Source organism: Taudactylus pleione, unplaced genomic scaffold, assembly GCF_031769625.1.
Source record: "Taudactylus pleione unplaced genomic scaffold, aTauple2 ptg000585l, whole genome shotgun sequence".
In the NCBI taxonomy this organism is placed as follows: domain Eukaryota; kingdom Metazoa; phylum Chordata; class Amphibia; order Anura; family Myobatrachidae; genus Taudactylus; species Taudactylus pleione.
In genome coordinates, this window is record NW_028284987.1 from 3346826 (window position 1) to 3364942 (window position 18117).

The window sequence follows — 18117 nt, forward strand, 5'->3', positions numbered from 1 at the left end:
AAATCTGGTAATGTATAAAAGCAAGTAACAACTGTCTGTTTGCTCCCAAACATCAGCAAACAGACAAAAATGGTTGTTCAGATAAATTGGCTACATCCATTTGATATAACCAATTTGTCTGAATGATTGTTGTTTCTGTTCGTTCATTCATACATAGAATTGTTTGATAATGTCACCAAGTTCTGAGTTGGCTTTCATAGCAATTTTTTAAAAGTAAAATAAGCAGACGCCATACAAATCTGAGCAATGTTCATACTGTACCTGTGGTTAGTAAAAATTGTAAGATTACCTGATGGAGCCAAATCAATAACGTGCATTTCCCCTCTTCCTATATCAAATTCTGCTTTAAAATGAAAATGTATATTTTTTTTAGGAGTTTGCTCTGAATTGGGGTTGCTTACTACACTCCCTAATGCTCATTGTTTCAAGTAGCATGGGGCCTGACTGCTATGACAAATGTGAGACTAGTGTGTGTGTGTGTGTGCGCCAAGGATTATTGAAGAGCAGTGAGGTAAGGATTACTGAAGAGCTGTGTGTGTGCGCGCGCCAAGGATTACTGAAGAGCAGTGAGGTAACAGGACGTATACATAGGGGATGTAGTTACAATCCTGACGGCAGAATTTCGGTGTTGAGGTACAGACACCTATCATAATCCCGACGCCGGGATCCAGAAGACACAGGCCCGAACGAGGTAAGTCCGGGGCGTGCGTCGTCTTAGCCGCAGTGGGGTGTTTTGTTAGGGGTCTCCTGGGGGGACCCTCTTCCTGGGAGGGTTAGGGGGAAGAGAGGGAAGTGTTAGCTTTACTTACTTCCGTGGTCTGTATTTCATCCTTTCGGGCTCACGTTGTTGGGATTTGAACCAGCGGCTAAATAGCCCCATTCCATACATAGGATTCTTACCACCACTGAAGCTTTTTATCATATACTAGCAGGGATACACAGTGTTGAAAATTTGACCTTGAAGTACATCTGCAGCCCTCATTTTCTACTTTGCAGACCAACATTGAAGATCATGGCATATGAAAATATGCTTGGAGAAAATTAGTAACCGCAGTAGCAGCATGACAGTTGATCCTCCGACTCTTTGCTCGTCCATTAGAGCTTTACCTGCCCCCTACTGGTACATATCGGCCTGTGCCTTCAGATCAGTGCAAGTTAAGGCACTGGAAGACATCCTGAGCGAACTTGCGTAAACCAAAATTTCAAATCTGAGACTCCATGGCCTTCTTGGTGAGCACCATGTAGACCTCCATGGGCCTGACTAACCTAGAAACATAGAATTTGACGGCAGATAAAAACCACTTGGCCCATCTAGTCTGCCCCATTTTTAAACATTTTACCTCAACCCTTACTGATCCTTCCTTCTTCTGAAGGATATCCTTATGTTTATCCCATGCATGTTTAAATTGCTCTACTGTGTACACACGTAAAGATTTTCTGTCTGACCATCCAACTAGTTGATTGGTTGGAATGAAAATCTGGTAACTTATGGGAGTAACTGATCAGCAATTTGCTCCTAACTGCCAGAAAACAAATGAAAATGGTCGTTCAGACAAGTTTGTTAAATGTTTGATCCAAACCACAGGTTATCAAACTCTGTCCTCAGGACTCCAAACATTGATGCTTTGCAGTTCTCCTCACAAAATCAGTGAAATAATTAGCTCCACCTGTGGATTTTTTTAAAATGTGTCAGTGAGTAATGAGTGCACCTGCTGGGTGACCTGCAAAACGTGACCTGTGTGGGATCCTGAGGACAGGGTTTGAGAACCACTGATCTAAACAATTTGTTCATACAACAGTTATTGGCCATTTTCCGGCCTTTGGGAGCAAATTGCTGATTGTCATTTGCTTTCATACCTTACCAGATTTGCTTTCCAACCAATCAACTAGTTGGATGGTTGGACAGAAAATCTTTAGGTGTGTACCCAGCCTAACTTCAAACATAGGCAAAAACCAAATCCTGGTCAAAGTATACTACCATGCCAAAGTTGGTGGAGCTAGGTACTAAACTCTGTCACACACACAGTTTCTCGCTTATTACAGTATATAGTTTACGGAGGTTTCCAAACGCTACCATTACAGTCCAGGTTTCAAGGATATCTATGCTGAGTACAGGTGACTTAATTAGTACTTCAATCAATTTGTTAACCATCTGGATTCGAGAATGGATATCTGTAAAACCTGGACTGTATTGGCAGAGTTTGGGAAACTGATATACTATCTTCCATGTAGAGCAGGGATTTTAACCATTATCCTCAAGTACCACTAACAGGTCATGCTTTGTTGATTTCTGTCTTTGGAAGCTGGTGGAATAATTGCTGACCCAGCAAAATAGATGAACTCGCCTGTGCATGACTAAGGAAATCCTCAAAACTTGACCTGTTGGTGGTATTTTAGGATTGAGAAACACCAATGTAGAGCATGTACTGTAATTTTGAATTTAAGCAAGTAAACAGAACTGAAAGAAATTAAATATTGCTATGGTATAAGCTCATACTTGCCCGCATTTCCTACTTCATTGTTGGGTGATGGTGAAGTGGAGAAGGAGTAGGTAGGAGGGATGGGCTTGATGATGCAATATGGGAGTAGGCAACAATATGTACATAAGACAGATGTATGGCCATGTAACAAAATAATACAGCATCTCATTAGGCATGTAAATTTATTCAGAATTAGTTAAAATCACAAAAACTTTTATTGGTTTATAATGAAATAAAACTTTGCAATATTACACATTAAAGTCTAATGCAGTGGTTCTCAAACTCAGTCCTCAGGACACCACACAGGTCACGTTTTCCAGATCACCCAGGAGGTGCACAGGTGTAGTCATTACTTATACATTTTAAAAGCTCTACAGGTGGCGCTAATAATTTCACTTGTGATTCTGGCAGGAGACTTGGAAAACATGCACTGTTTGGGGTCCTGAGGACCGAGTTTGAGAACCTGTGGTCTAATGGAATTAAGAAAACAAAAGTTGCTTTGGCACTTCAAACAATTAGCAAAAATAGATTTATTTTTGTAACAGCAATGTTCCAAAAAAAAAATAATTTTTTCTCTACCCCCAAGCCACAACAAAAAGTGCATTGTGTACCACATATACCAACCAACTGGCTAATGAGGGAATCCAGTTTTCTATCATCTGATACAAAAAAGTTAAGGCACTATAGCGGAGCATTAAAAATCCCAGTTTATAAAAATAAAATTTTGATCTTTAACTTCATAAACAAAAAAAAAAAACACAACTGTGGAGTGTGGTCCTCTTCAGTAAACATTTTCATATCCATTTCTTTTCCTGTACAAACAATAGTGCTGGGATATAAATATAATGTCAAAAATGATCGAGAATAAACCCAAACCAAACTTTGTGGGGTCGCCGAATATTAACTTCCATTCATCTGTGAAAAGAAATAGATTTGATTATTTCAATAATTTTGTGGTATACATGTGATGCTGTGGAACAACGAAAAGCTAAATGGCAACATTCACGTTAAAGGACAGATATAGCAGTCATTTTCAAACTGATTTTTATTTTATTATTTTTTAAAGAAAACAAGTTTTGTATTTTTTTTTTTTTTTAAACCACTTTATTTTTCTAGAAAAATTCAGTTGTTCCTTTGTCCGCTGTGGGGAATATATAGCATTCACTAGCAAAACTGTGCTCCTCCGCTGGGACGCATTTGCATTAAATCCTGTTCCTGAGGAGAGTGTCACCTTACGGAGTCAGAGCCCTATCTCCATTTAGGGAAGAGAGGAAGGGGACTAGGTAATGTACATGAGCATGAAGCCAGATTAAGGGTCTATTTTAAAAAGCGGATGAGCTGTGGCAAAGAAATTGCATAATTTTGTGAGGAAAATTGAAAAACTATTTTAATATTTACTGCTTGTATAATGATGAGAAGCAATAAGTATTACAAGATGGTCAATATTATAAGGTCATGATTATGGGCCTATTTTTATGTGGAGGCCTGGGGCTGTATTCCCATCAGGTCCTGACAGAGGGGCATTACAAAGTCTCTGATTGGTATATCAAGTGACTGGTTGCTTTGGTATTAAAATGGAACATGCTGTTGAAACGCTAGCAATGGCACACCACATCATCCTGAAGATTCATATTTTTGTTTCTAGCTACCTTAAGTATGGCATATGCGGACCTAGTCAGCAACTGAATTAACCCCTACAAGTTATCAATCAGTGGAAAAAAACAGGAGATATGGTAAGAACTTACCTTTGTTATCTCCGTTTCTACGAAGTCCTTAGGGTCCACAGGGATAACTTGGGGTATAGGTCTTGGCTCCACAGCCATGGGCACCACAGAGTTAAAGATGTCCTCCCAGGATGCACTGGGCCCCCTCCTATACCCCACCCCCAGGCCAAGGCACCTCAGTTTTAGTATCAAGCCATAGGCCGGGAGTGAGGAAAAAGGAAGAAGAAAGTCTGGAACACACAAGATTCACATTCTCTTAGAAAAGGGAGACAGAAAACTGGTGACCAGAACAACACCCTACGGAAGCACAGGGCGGGCGCCCTGTGGACCCTAAGGACTTCGTAGAAACGGAGATAACAAAGGTAAGTTCTTACCATATCTCCTGTTGTCTACCTCAGGGTCCTTAGGGATCCACAGGGATACCTTGGGGATGTCCCAAAGCAGTATCCTTCAAGGGAGGGGACGCTCCTGTGCCGAGAGGAGAATCCGCCGCCCGAAGGAAGCATCCTGAGAAGCAAATGTGTCAAAGGCGTAATGCTTGACGAAAGTATGGACAGAGGACCACGTGGCCGCCTTACAAAGCTGAAGAGCTGAGGCGCCATGTCGAGCTGCCCACGAAGGTCCCACAGATCTTGTAGAATGAGCTTTCACAGAGGGTGGCACTGGGAGTCCCTCGTGAGTGTATGACTCAGAGATCGCCATGCAGATCCAGCGTGCCAAAGTCTGTTTATTGGCAGGCCAACCCCTCTTATGAAATCCATATAGGACGAACAAAGAGTCCGATTTTCTCAAAGAACTGGTACGGTCCACGTAAATCCGCAGAGCCCGTACCACATCCAAAGAAGCCTCACCAGCTGAGAGGTCAGATGAATTAAAGGCTGGGACCACAATTTCCTCGTTAATGTGGAAACTAGACACTACTTTAGGCAGGAATTCGGGACGGGTACGAAGTACCGCCCTGTCCGAATGAAAAATTAGAAATGGGGGACGACACGAAAGAGCCCCCAAATCCGACACCCTTCTGGCTGAAGCAATAGCCAGAAGGAACACTGTTTTTGCCGTAAGCCATTTCAGATCCACAGAACCCAGAGGTTCAAATGGAGGATCCTGTAGCGCCTTCAGGACCACAGCCAGATCCCATGGAGCTACCGGATGGACATAGGGAGGCTGGATGCGAAGGACACCCTGCATAAAGGTACGGATATCAGGTCGCGTGGCAATCCTTCGTTGAAACAAAACCGACAGGGCAGAAACATGCACCTTCAGTGAAGCAAGGCGTAGACCTAAATCCAAGCCTGCCTGAAGGAAAGCCAACACTCTTGATATTTTAAACTCGCGAGGATCGTACGCTTTAGGCGACACCACTCAAAATAGGTATGCCACACCCTGTGGTAAATTCTAGCTGAAGCCGGCTTACGAGCATGTAACATGGTATTGACCACCGCTCTAGAGAAACCCTTGGACCTCAAGAGGGAAGCCTCAAGAGCCACGCCGTCAAAGATAGCCGACTCAGGTCTGGGCAGAGACAAGGACTCTGAGATAACAGCCAAGGAGTGTCGATGGATAGACACTGGAGATCCGAGTACCAACTCCTTCTGGGCCACGCAGGGGCCACCAGCAGGATCTTGCCTCCTTCCTGCCTGAACTTTCGAATTACTCGAGGCAGCAGGGAGAATGGAGGAAACAGGTACGCAAATTGGAAGTTCCACCGTGCCGACAGAGCGTCCACCAGGAGAGCTCCTGTGTCTCTTGTTCGGGATCCGTACGCCCACAGCTTGCGGTTGTGTCTGGAGGCCATGAGGTCTATTTCGGGAAGACCCCACTTGTCCACCAGGAGTTGGAACACCTCCTGGTGAAGAGACCATTCCCCCGGGTGTACATCGTGGCGGCTGAGGAAGTCCGCCTCCCAGTTCAGCACACCCGGAATGAAGACGGCCGAAATGGCCGGCAGATTGCCTTCTGCCCAAGTCAGAATGCGGGACACCTCCTTTAGAGCCGCTTGGCTTCGAGTTCCTCCCTGACGATTTAGGTAAGCCACCGTGGTGGCGTTGTCTGACTGAACCTGCACAGGTTTCCCTAGCAGGAACGGTCTTGCATGTTGCAGCGCCCTGAACACTGCTCGAATTTCCAATATATTGATTGGCAGGTTCGATTCCTCCGACGTCCACCGGCCCTGGAAGACATGTGGGCCTGTCACAGCGCCCCAGCCCCGAAGGCAAGCATCCGTTGTTAGAAGGACCCAATCCGAAATCCAAAACGGACGTCCCCTGCTGAGATGAGACTTTTTTAACCACCACGTCAAAGACAGGCGCACTTCCGGAGTGAGCCTGATCATCTGCGTCTTTATTCGACAGGGATTTCTGTCCCATCTGGACAGGATCAACATTTGTAGAGTCCTGGAGTGGAACTGGGCATACTCCACCATGTCGAACGTTGACACCATGGATCCCAGTAACTTCATCGCCGAGAGAAGAGACACTCGGCGACTGCTTAGAACATTGCGTATCTTGGACTGCAACAGGGCTATATTTTCCTCCGTCAAAAAGATCCTCTGTTGCTGAGAGTCCAACAATGCCCCGAGATGGACCATTCTCTGAGAAGGAATTAGAGAGGACTTCTTCCAATTCACTATCCAGCCGTGAGCCTGCAATACCGATATTGTCAGTTGTAGATGGCTGCAAAGGACTTGTGGCGACCCTGCCAACAGAAGGTCGTCCAAGTAAGGTAACAGGCGAACTCCCTGCAACCGCAGGTGTGCCGCCATGACCGCCATTACTTTTGTGAACACCCGAGGAGCCGTGGAAAGCCCAAACAGTAGGGCCTGAAACTGGTAATGGAGGTCCAACACTGTAAATCTGAGGTAACGCTGATGAACCCTGGCAATGGGGATATGCAGGTAAGCATCCTGAATATCCAGGGACACCATAAAATCCCCATGCTGCATAGCTAAAACAATAGAACGCAGAGTCTCCATCCGGAACCGAGGGACCCTTAAAAACTTGTTCAGGGACTTGAGGTTGAGTATAGGTCGGTATGATCCATTTGGTTTTTGAACCAGAAAAAGGTTGGAGTAATATCTGGTCCCTCTCAGGGATAATGGAACAGGTTCTATTACTCCCATTTGAAGCATAGAACGCACTGACTCTTGAATCGCTAGAGCCTTCGTTGGATCTGAAGGACTTGCTGTTATAAAGAACTGATGAGGAGGTCTTCTGCGGAAGGAGAGGGCATATCCTTGAGATACTACCTCCTGTACCCAAGTGTCTGTGGTGGTTTTGAACCAACACTGGGCGTATTGCAGAAGTCGGCCTCCCACCCTGGGATCCCCCAAGGGGAGGCCCAACCCGTCAGGCTGAGGGTTTGTCGTCCGGCTTGGCAGCTGGACATCTGGTACTCCAAGCTTGCTTCTTGGTCTTAGTGGTCTTTTTGGGACCTGAAGGTCTCGGAAAGGACTGAACCCTAGGTTTTCCCGGAGGGCGATAGGGCCGAAAGGACGGATTTTTAGACCCAGACGGAGTTGGGGCTGAGGGTAGACACGCAGATTTGGCAGCCGCCAATGTGTCTACTATTTTGTCCAAGGCTGGTCCAAACAGGACCTGCCCATTGTAGGGTAAGCATTCCAAGCGTTTCTTGGATTCAGCGTCCGCCCTCCACGAACGTAACCACAAGCAGCGTCGAGCGGCCACAGCCGCCGCAGAAATCCTAGAAGTAAGCAGGCTCAAATCCAAAGCTGCCTCGTTAATGTACGTAGCGGAATCCCGAAGGTTACCCACTAACATAACCTGTTCGCTGGTACCCTCAGAAGCGAATGATGTCTCCAAAGCGTCCTCCCACCTTTCCATAGCCTGGGCCACCCAGCAGACAGCCATAGCTGGTCTAGATGCTCCTCCAGCAAGGGAATAGATGGACTTAAGACACACCTCCACCTTACGGTCTGTAGTATCCGTCAGAGATGACATAGACGGCATAGGTAAAGTTGCACTCTTTACTAAGCGCGTAACGTGAGAATCCACCTGAGGAGGAGACTCCCATTTAGTGAAGTAATCTTCCGCAAATGGATAAGTACGTGCCAGACGCTTGTGAGGTTGAAATCTTTTTCCTGGAGATTTCCAGGCCTCCTCCATGTGATCAACTAGCTGACCAGATAGAGGGAAAACTGCTGCAGCTCCTTTAACCTCTTTAAAATAAGCATGAGTAGGCGCTGCAGGTAAGTTGTCGTCAGTAATTACCATGGCCGCACGGACTGCCCGTATGAGGCCTGGAATGTAAATGCTAGACTTGGCCTCTGTTTGAGGAGTGTCAGTGTCCGAAAAATCTACAATTTCGCCCTCATCAGACGACCCGTCATTCTCCTCATCCTGAGCGGATGGATATGACAATAGCGGTCTTTTAGCAGGTCTGGATTGATCCTGCTGAGTGCTCCGCACCCCAGAATCAGACAAACCTGGGTCAGCCTGATTAAGGACCTGTTGCGGGGGGCACTGCATTACTATCGGTCCCGGAACTCCCAGAACAGGAGGCGGGACTACCGCCTGCTGTGCAAACCCCAATTGTGGAAACGTAGGAGGGGCTGCAAGCCTATTTACAAGAACAGTCAGGGCTTGTGCAAAACAAGCCCAAGGTGGTTCCTGAGAGGTGCTGGGTACAGCAGAGGTACCGGGGATGGCCAAACATGCAGCACATAACCCATCCTGGAGTACCGCCCCCTCCCCCACACCTGCTTTACATCTGGAGCAGGAAATTAGGAGAGGTGCTCCTCTAACAGAGTCCTCACTGGACATAGTAGTATGTGACACACCTCTCACAGAAATAATCTAAAACTGTGAGGTAAATTCCTACCCTGACAGTACTGGCACTGAGAGGGCTGGTCAGGAGGAAGAAATAGGGATAGCTAAAATGGCTGACAGGAGAAAGATCAGGCACACAGCGCTAGCATAAGTCACATACAATGCAGAAACCGTGCACTATCACTTATACAGACCTACAGCCTGGCAGTGATAGCGCTACATACGCTGACCTTTACTGGAGGAAAGGTATGTAAGGGGCATCCCAGGCTCCGGACCCTGTCACCACAGCATCACATAAAATGGCCGACGGAGGATGAAGGGGCGGGCTTGGGGAGGATCACTGGCTCAGCCCACCAAAGCCTTAATGTAAGGCGCCGACAGCAGTGATGGGGAGGAGCCTCCTGTGCGCTACAGGGAAGGCATCCTCCCCTGGCAGGCCATTAACCACCCGGGATGCTGGAGCGTGTTCCGCAACGCTCCAGCCCTGTATCCCTGGTGGTCTAGTGGAGAGCGCAAGCATCCGCCTGGCTCCACTATACTGCCGTCCCAAGGGAGCCCCCAGCCCTGGGGACGCCGGACTGTGATTCAGCGGGCGCCTACCGCAGACGCCCGCTGCTTACCTTTGCTCCCCCCCGTACATCCGGCCACAGTCCCAGGCCCCCGGAGGTTCCGCTAACAGGAACCCTCAAGAGCCCGCCGAGCTCCCCGGATCACTACCGGTGGTCGGCGCCGGCGGGGTGTCGGAGCGGTAGCATGGACGTCCGCTGGACAGTCCTATGCTACCGCTCTTAGATGATCTTCAGGGGCTGTTATACACAGCCCCCCTCTGCGATGACTGGCTCCCGGCCGGGCACCTACTGAAACTGAGGTGCCTTGGCCTGGGGGCGGGGTATAGGAGGGGGCCCAGTGCATCCTGGGAGGACATCTTTAACTCTGTGGTGCCCATGGCTGTGGAGCCAAGACCTATACCCCAAGGTATCCCTGTGGAATTCTAAGGACCCTGAGGTAGAAACACCATGTGGCAAAAGTGACAATTCTTCGGTGACTTTGCCACAAGATTTAAATTGGCAATTTTCTTTTTTTCTTTAAAGGCAAAACCAGGTAGTTGACAAATTTGCAGAAAATTCATCACTTTCACCAAATTGGAAGATTTTATATTTGCCTCAACTTACCATATTTTTCATAGTATTGGAGCTTTAAACAATTTAGTTGTTAAAAATGACTATGTGCAGCACGGCCTCAGCACAGGGACGGCCCCAGTGGGGGAGGGGGAATGAGCAGACACACCCCCCCTCCCATCATTTACTAATACAGTACAGAGTCCCCACCTAATAACAAAGAACCCCAGAGGACACCTTGTAAGGAGGCAGCATGGACTCTCCCACCTATAACCGCAGCCCCTGGGACCACTATATCTACCCACACCTCCACCGTTACTCACGTCAGGTCCCTGGTACAGGATCGGTTGCCTTGCCCTATCTCACCAATTGAACGTTGCCGCGCACCAAGATCAATGACGTCTCGGACTAGCCGATCAATCATCTAACTGTAAACCAGGCTTAGTCGGATTGCCAAAACACAGCCACCACCGGTTTTATTTTTGAAGATGAGAAGTGTATCAATGCAAAGGGGGACAATGTCCTCAGTAACAGACCCAGACACTTCCAACCGGCCCGGGTATGTGGTACCCCCCTTCCCCCACCATCTCGGTGCACCTGAGTATGCACCTGGTTTATTACTAGTCTTCATCATCATCAGCAAGTACTTGCATCTACTCTACACGAGGTGCCAACAATACGCCTCAAGCATATTTTTGTTTATAGCCAGCTCTACATAGCTTGCATTTACACGCCCTGTTACAACACAGTTCTGCCTTTTTGTCATAAGTTGATACAGTTATAGAGAGAGAATAAGTACTGTGTGTAGAGGCACACCTCAAAAGCTTTCCAAATATCTTAAAAAATAACTTTTAATTAATAAATCTTATAAAATCAAGAAGACAGCATAAGACAACACATATGAGCTCAACAATTCATTTGCATTTATCAGAGGGAATATGGCAATATATACCACAATAATGAAATAAAAAAATTAATGAAAATAACAATAAATATAGTGGAGAAATTATAATTTCATATATACACACACTGTGTTAATTGGTGATTGTATTTACCACCTGGGTAAATATCGGCAAATAAATTACACCTTCAACCATACCATATGCCCTTGATATGCAGATAGTTATATCAACATCCTTCTCTTCCCCTTTTCCCTATTGAAAAATATTTTTGTCATAAGTGTAAGCTGCAATTGAAATGAGTAGGTCTACACGTGCGTGCCTCCATTTATGGCGCGTGCACTATGTGAAATGAGTCAAGATACGCTCTGCAAGCAAGAATGTATTCTATTCTTCATCAGTCCCATTGTCTGCAGCTAATATTAAAGCAGGGAAGCTACAGGTTAGGACACTTTGGCATTTCAATCCACATGCTCTTACTGTGTTATATACGTATAGATGTGTTATTTGTGCTAGGACACTGCAGAGGCTTGAGTTACAGACTTTTCAATAAACTTGTTGTATCATTTAAATTACATCATGAGCGTAATGGAGATTCCAGTATTTCTCAACTAATACTAAAAAATCTCCCATTCTTGTTCACAAAAGCATGAATAGAAAGAAGTGTCTCTAACCCTTATGCTTTGAAAGAGATTTCTATAAATACAGTGGAGGCAGCCATATTAAAGGCATAACCAATAGAATGCAGCCTATAAGATCATTGTAGCTCTGGATTACCTATACTCATTAATTAGTAGTGGACCCCATTTAAATTGTAAGACACAGAACAGTGTAATATACAGTAAACTCCCTGCACACAGCATTCATTATAAAGTAAAGAATCCCCCTGCCAGGAATGTATGTAGCACAGTGGTTCTCAAACTCAGTCCTCGGGACCCCACACAGGGCATGTTTTCCAGGTCACCCAACAGGTGCACAGGTGGAGTCATTGCTCACTGACACATTTTATAAGATCCACAGGTGAAGCTAATTATTTCACTTGTGATTCTGTGAGGAAACCTGGAAAACATGCACTGTTTGGGGTCCTGAGGATTGAGTTTGAGAAACTGATGTAGCAGATCCACACAGTCCATCTCCAGCACCTGAAGAGAAGGTGCAGCTCTGGAAATCTCTATCCGCTACTGAGACAGATAAATTATCCAAAGCTGTTTTCCAGAGGATTCCATATGATCATCTATGGAACCATTTGAAAAGTTATGTCCATGGTGGTAGACTGGGCTGCCTCTATGTTTATAATTAATTTTATTAGTTTTGTCTGAGGTAGGAAGTACACATTGTGCTTGCATGATGACCCGTTACTTACTTGTATCTAAGATACAGGTCTCATGACCCAATCTGAACATCATCCATGATACAGCAGTTATTCATAGCAAAATCTACCCAGATGTCAGAATCGCCTCATGGGGCAAATTGGTTCTGATGGGAACCAGCCAATGAATATGTATTACAGTACCTTTGAGTCCTTTCCACACCGTATGCTCTTCTCAGGCCTGTTCATGGAAATTAAAACGCTGTATCTGTTCTGTTATTTCACATACTTACCATTATTATAAGACTGTAAGAACATTTGGATAATACTGAAGCTGCCGCCTGTGAAGTCAAGCAGCACATTTCCAATGCTCCATCCCTGTGTGCTTTTCCGACGGAAATTCATGTAAACCTGAGTTGCAAAACAAAGTCGGTTCAATCACATCAGCAACCCATATAACTTAATGCTGTAAATTACAAGTGTTATTACTATAGTTGTTTAAAAAAAAAAAAGAAGAAGCTGAATAGCAATTGTCATACCTCAACCAGGAAAAAAAAAAACACAGGTATGGATGCTCCTATTTGGAAAAAAACATAAACATACACTCTCCACAACGTTTAAAAGCGCTTTAAGGAACAATAATAACATTATTGCTCCTAAGTAGAATCTGCTAAACACTATAATGCGGGGGAAGTCCTGGGAGCAGCATGGGAAAAGAACATATGTGAATTTAATCATGTTGTAGAATTTAGAAATGATGCTTCATTAAAGTGAATTTTTTCTGTATCCTTCCTCCACGTCCACTGATCCATTTAAAATTCTGGTAACGTTTCAATTAGAAAAGACTAAAAGCTACCAAATTAGCCTAGCCAATCAGTTTGTGGCTGACAACCAAAAACACTTTAAAGAAAGAGTTGGAATATAATGTGTATTCAATCAGTTAAGCATTAATTTAATAGAAAAAAAAACCTGACCTTTGCCAAATCTCCCCCAATGTAACAATTTAATCATTAACATTTCCCTTTCAATCATGTATGTAAAGAAAATACAGTCCCAACTGTTAACGTGTTACCTGTGGAAAGTATTTCATCAGGGTAATTGCCAGCTTTATATAGGAAAAGCAGAATAAGAATTGAAGCCAGGTGACCTTTCCCGCCACTGCTACAAACAACATGGAGAAAGCGAATAGCCAGGCGATAACCAGAAGACCGACCGCCACCTTAGACACAGTCTGGGTACCTCGCTGTGTGAACATATTAGAACACATTAGAACAAAATCATCTGTGCAGAGCCAGCTTTTTACTAAAAATAAGAATGTGACAGGAGAAAAATATTATATTTACAGCGACTAAAGCTGGGTACACACCTCACCGATACATCTGAAGATCGACTGATCTGCATATACATCTGCATACTGTGCAGAGCATATGTTCTGCATACAGACTGCTCGATTCGTCGTGACTGACATCACAACATGCGCCCGCCCAGTTGAGCTGTCAACGTCGTTCACAGACTTATCTCTGGTACACACTGGCCGATGCACATACGATATATCGGCCATCAATTGGACAACAAATATGTCGGCTAGTGTGTACCTACAGCCTTACTATAAAAATGTTATAAACATGTTACTCTCTATACTGTAATGCATTTTATTTATATATTGTATTTATTACATAGCTGTCTATGCCTGTGTAACTAGGCTTAAGGGTAAATTTACTAAGATGGGAGTTCTATTAAGAAGTGATGTTGCCCATAGCAACCAATCAGATTCCAGGTATTATCTTCCAGAAGGTGCTAGTTAAATGAGAAGTAGAATCTGATTGGTTGCGATGGGCATCATTACTTCTTAAATAGAACTCCCATCTTAATAAATTTACCCCTTAGAGTTGAAAATAATAAATGGCTACTTCTTGATTTGACAACATTATGTTATCCGCTATGGTCAAATAGCACTAGATGCAGTTATATGAGCGGCTGTGACATCACTAAATCTGGATACACACTATACGATGTGTGTACCCAGCAACGTAACAATACATTGCGCGTGCCGTACACACTACACAATCCAGTGCACGACGGCGCAATATATATCGTTACTGCATGTAGCAACATAGCGTCGTTCTTTGCAATATCCCATCTGCTGTGCAGAACAGCAGATGGGACGATGCGATGAGTGACCACTTTGAACTACTGATCGGGTGTACACACTGCACGATTTGTACAATATATAGTTCTGATCCGCGACAGGAATGATATATCGTATGACAGATCATATAGTGTGTACCCAGCTTAAGCTGTCCCCAGTGTATGAGTCTACCAATCCACATTGTGCATTCATGAAAATCAATCAATTCCAAAGCTATCAGTCGCTATCTGCCTGTTTAACTAAGGGTAACTCATGACTACAATTAAACCTACTGTAGAGGAGCGAGAAAAAGTCAGCACAGTGTACTTATTTAATGAAGTATGAACTTGTAAATTATTTAATGTGTATGTATTAATGACAAATAGTGGCAGTACTTGATATTTTATACCTGTGCTTGTAGTCCCTAAAGAGTCCCTGTTTCACAAGCAGATCATCATGTATGCATACTGCCTTTCAAAATGTCCATACAGAAATAATTTTGACAACTGTCAGTCCAGATAAATATCTGATTGAAATAAGCCAAAGAATGCAGTATGATGATGACCATGACCTCATCATGTGTGAGGTCATCGCCACAGTGCACCCACCAGTGGCCAAGGGGTAGATTTATAAAACCTAAAGAAGACAAGTGCAGATGTTGTCCATAGCAACAATCAGATTACAGCTACCATTTTATAGGCCGTACTGCATAGATGATAGCCAGAATCTCATTGTTTAATATGGGCAACACCTCCACCTATCCTCTTTAGAAGGTTTGATCAATCTGGTATAGCCATTCAGGCTGGAGATGGTCACCTTCATTTAATATACTTACACTGGCCAGGAATGGGTGGCTGTTACTTAGCACTGACACTCCAAAGCAAGACCCCAAAGGCGGTGGCACTCACTCACCTCATAAATACAGCACTGAACTATTGTGATAAGTGTTAGCACCACCGCATGGAGGCTAAAGAAGACATCATTGGCATCCACTGGGATCACACCATTAGGGTACACATGAATAAATTGTTCCTATAACAGAAATTAATGCATATTTGTTATATGGCCTATAAGTTTATGTAGAAAAGATATAAATGCAAAAAAGAAAACGTACCCTAATATACGGGATCCAGTATAGTCCGACATTGAAAACACTGTATGCTATGAAGCCAGTGAGATTTAATGCCAGGAAGTCAAAACTCAGGCCCACAACACTGAAATAGCAAGAAAGAGGAAGTTATTCCAATGTCTTTACATGTAGAACTTCTGCAGCATATACTGTACTTCATATACATATATATATTTATATATAAAAATACACAAAAACAGATCCTATTGCGAAAATCAATGTCCATTTCTTATGTCCATTAAATAAACGTCCGGCACCAGATCCACCACAGAGTGCTGCTCTCCTCTCAAGCCTTTCCCCAAAGGCCGATTCTAGGTTTGCTAGGTTTGTATAGAAAAAACAGGAGGCGCACGATAGTTAAATATAGACAAGTTTACTTACAGTATGCAAAACTCAATAGGATTATGTGGTCCAAGCCTCGATCTCACTCCCGGCGCCAGTGACGTCACTTCCGCCTACATCACGGCCATCCCTGGGTTGGTTGAACGGGTACATGCCGGAAATTGTAATCCTATGTGAGTCTTGCATACTATAAGTAAACTTGTCTATACATACTTCACTATCGTGCGCATCTTGTTTTTATATACACGAGGGCTGATTGAAAAGTAAGGAGACTGCCTCTGTTTTTCTGCCCCATATTGTGAAGCTCACACATCGATGTGTCTGAACCTGCTGTTGTACTGCCATAGTCTTCTTTGTTTGGGCACAGCGAGTGGAAGATCTTCGTACGTTTCATAATGGCGGATGAGGAAAATGTGTCTGTGAGATTACATCAGAGATATGTGATTGAATTTTGTTAAACTTGTAAAAAGCGGAATTGAAACATATGAAATGTTACGGCAAACATAAGGTGGAGAAACAATTAGCCGTGCTGCAGTACTTCGGTACTGGAAGCACTTCAAAAAGGGTAATAAGCGAGTGACTGAAAAAGTGCGTTCTGGGAGACCATCCACCGCGGTTACAGATGTCAACATTGCCAAAGCTGCGGAGATTTTGCAAAATGGCAGAAGATTAATTTTATGCAAACTTTATGCCTCACTTGGCATCTCATTCGACTGGGTTCAGCCTATTGTGACAAAGGCACAGAAAATGCGTAGCGTGCGCGCCAGGTGGGTACCCAGAAATCTCACGGAAAAGCAGATGCGACAACGAGTTGAATCGTGCAAGAACACAGTTCGAATGTTGGAGAGGATACCCGATTTCCTGACATCGGATGTGACGTGTGACAAATCGTGGATTCGTCATTATGATCCGGAATCCGAACAACAGTCCAGTGTATGGAAACATTTCTGCTTTTTCCAAGTTTAACACAAAATTCAATCACACATCTCTGACGTAATCTTACAAACACGTCTTCCTCATCCGCCATGACGAAACGTACAAAGATCTTCCACTCGCTGTGACCAAACAAAAAAAAAATAAGACTACGGCAGTCCAACCACAGGTTCAGACACATCGATGTATACAGTATATGCAAAAATGATCAAAACTATTTATTGCCAAATAGGGTTAACAGGCCAAGAACACAACACACAGCGCACAATTAAGCAGCTTTAGCACCATCATACTCATCTGTGTCACTGATATCTTTTGCATAAATATAAAAGAGTGCAGGTTGCTGAATTTGTTCTTGGCTGGACTTTTATATAAAAGGATGGTGTCTGGCAGCTTCCTGCACTCGCTCGCTATCACTCTGCAGGGAACAAGCTGGACATGCAGCTCCCCGTGTTCTGCACCGTCCGGACTGAGTTGAATATGACCCCATTACATATTTCCAGCATTTAATGCCCTACCTAAAGACCTACAGATAAGCATATTTAGATGAAGCTCTGGTACATGGTACAGGCACACCCTTACCTTTTCTTTGCACTTGCAGTATTTTAGATGAAACAAGTCTTTTTCAAATATATACCCAGTAGACGCCTTTTCTCCCACCCTCACATATAGTAAACATTGCAGCAATTTTGACAGGTGTGGTATGTTATGACAATAGTTACCAAGTTGACATGCATAAGGTCGACATGGAAATAATGACAGTGACCTTGTAAACTTGTCTACACAAATTACATGATAAAATGTCGACATAACGTCCCTGGTGGCTCAGCGGTCATTTACCTGATCCTGGTGGCAGTGGCATCTCCAGCGGCGGCTTCCGGGTTCCAGCGGTCATGTGCCAAAAAGTTCCAACACAGATGTCTTTCGAGTGACGGTTTTGGAGTATTCTACCTCTATCCCTAATCATAATCAATATACCTAACCCTTCTCCTAGTACCTAACTCCAACCCTACCCCCACCCGAGGCCTAGACCTAACCTCCCCCTAGTGCCTAAAACTAACCTTCCTGGCAGCACTTACACCTATGTGTCGGCATTCTGAGAAAGTCGACATTTCAGCTATCAACGTTGTGAACATGTTAACGTTCTGGGGATGTCGACACGGTGCATGTCAACATTCTAATGTAGAAAATTTGAATGTCCACAATACGACCGGATACCATTTGTGACAGACAATTTATGTTATTACATTTAAAATGACTATCATTGT

The 18117-nt window shown here is 44.2% G+C and overlaps 1 protein-coding gene across 1 annotated transcript in view; it reads right to left on the reverse strand.

Moving 5' to 3' along the window:
- Window positions 1-2645: 2645 nt before the first annotated feature.
- CTNS (cystinosin, lysosomal cystine transporter) overlaps window positions 2646-18117 on the reverse strand; it is a 29531-nt gene continuing 14059 nt past the window's right edge. Inside the window, exons 7-11 of the mRNA XM_088453663.1 lie at window positions 15560-15659; window positions 15358-15477; window positions 13390-13560; window positions 12611-12728; window positions 2646-3395 (exon numbers count right to left, since the gene is read on the reverse strand). Coding sequence (XP_088309789.1) covers window positions 3262-3395; window positions 12611-12728; window positions 13390-13560; window positions 15358-15477; window positions 15560-15659 — 643 coding nt within the window. The 3' untranslated portion in view covers window positions 2646-3261. The remainder of the gene's footprint in view (window positions 3396-12610; window positions 12729-13389; window positions 13561-15357; window positions 15478-15559; window positions 15660-18117) is intronic.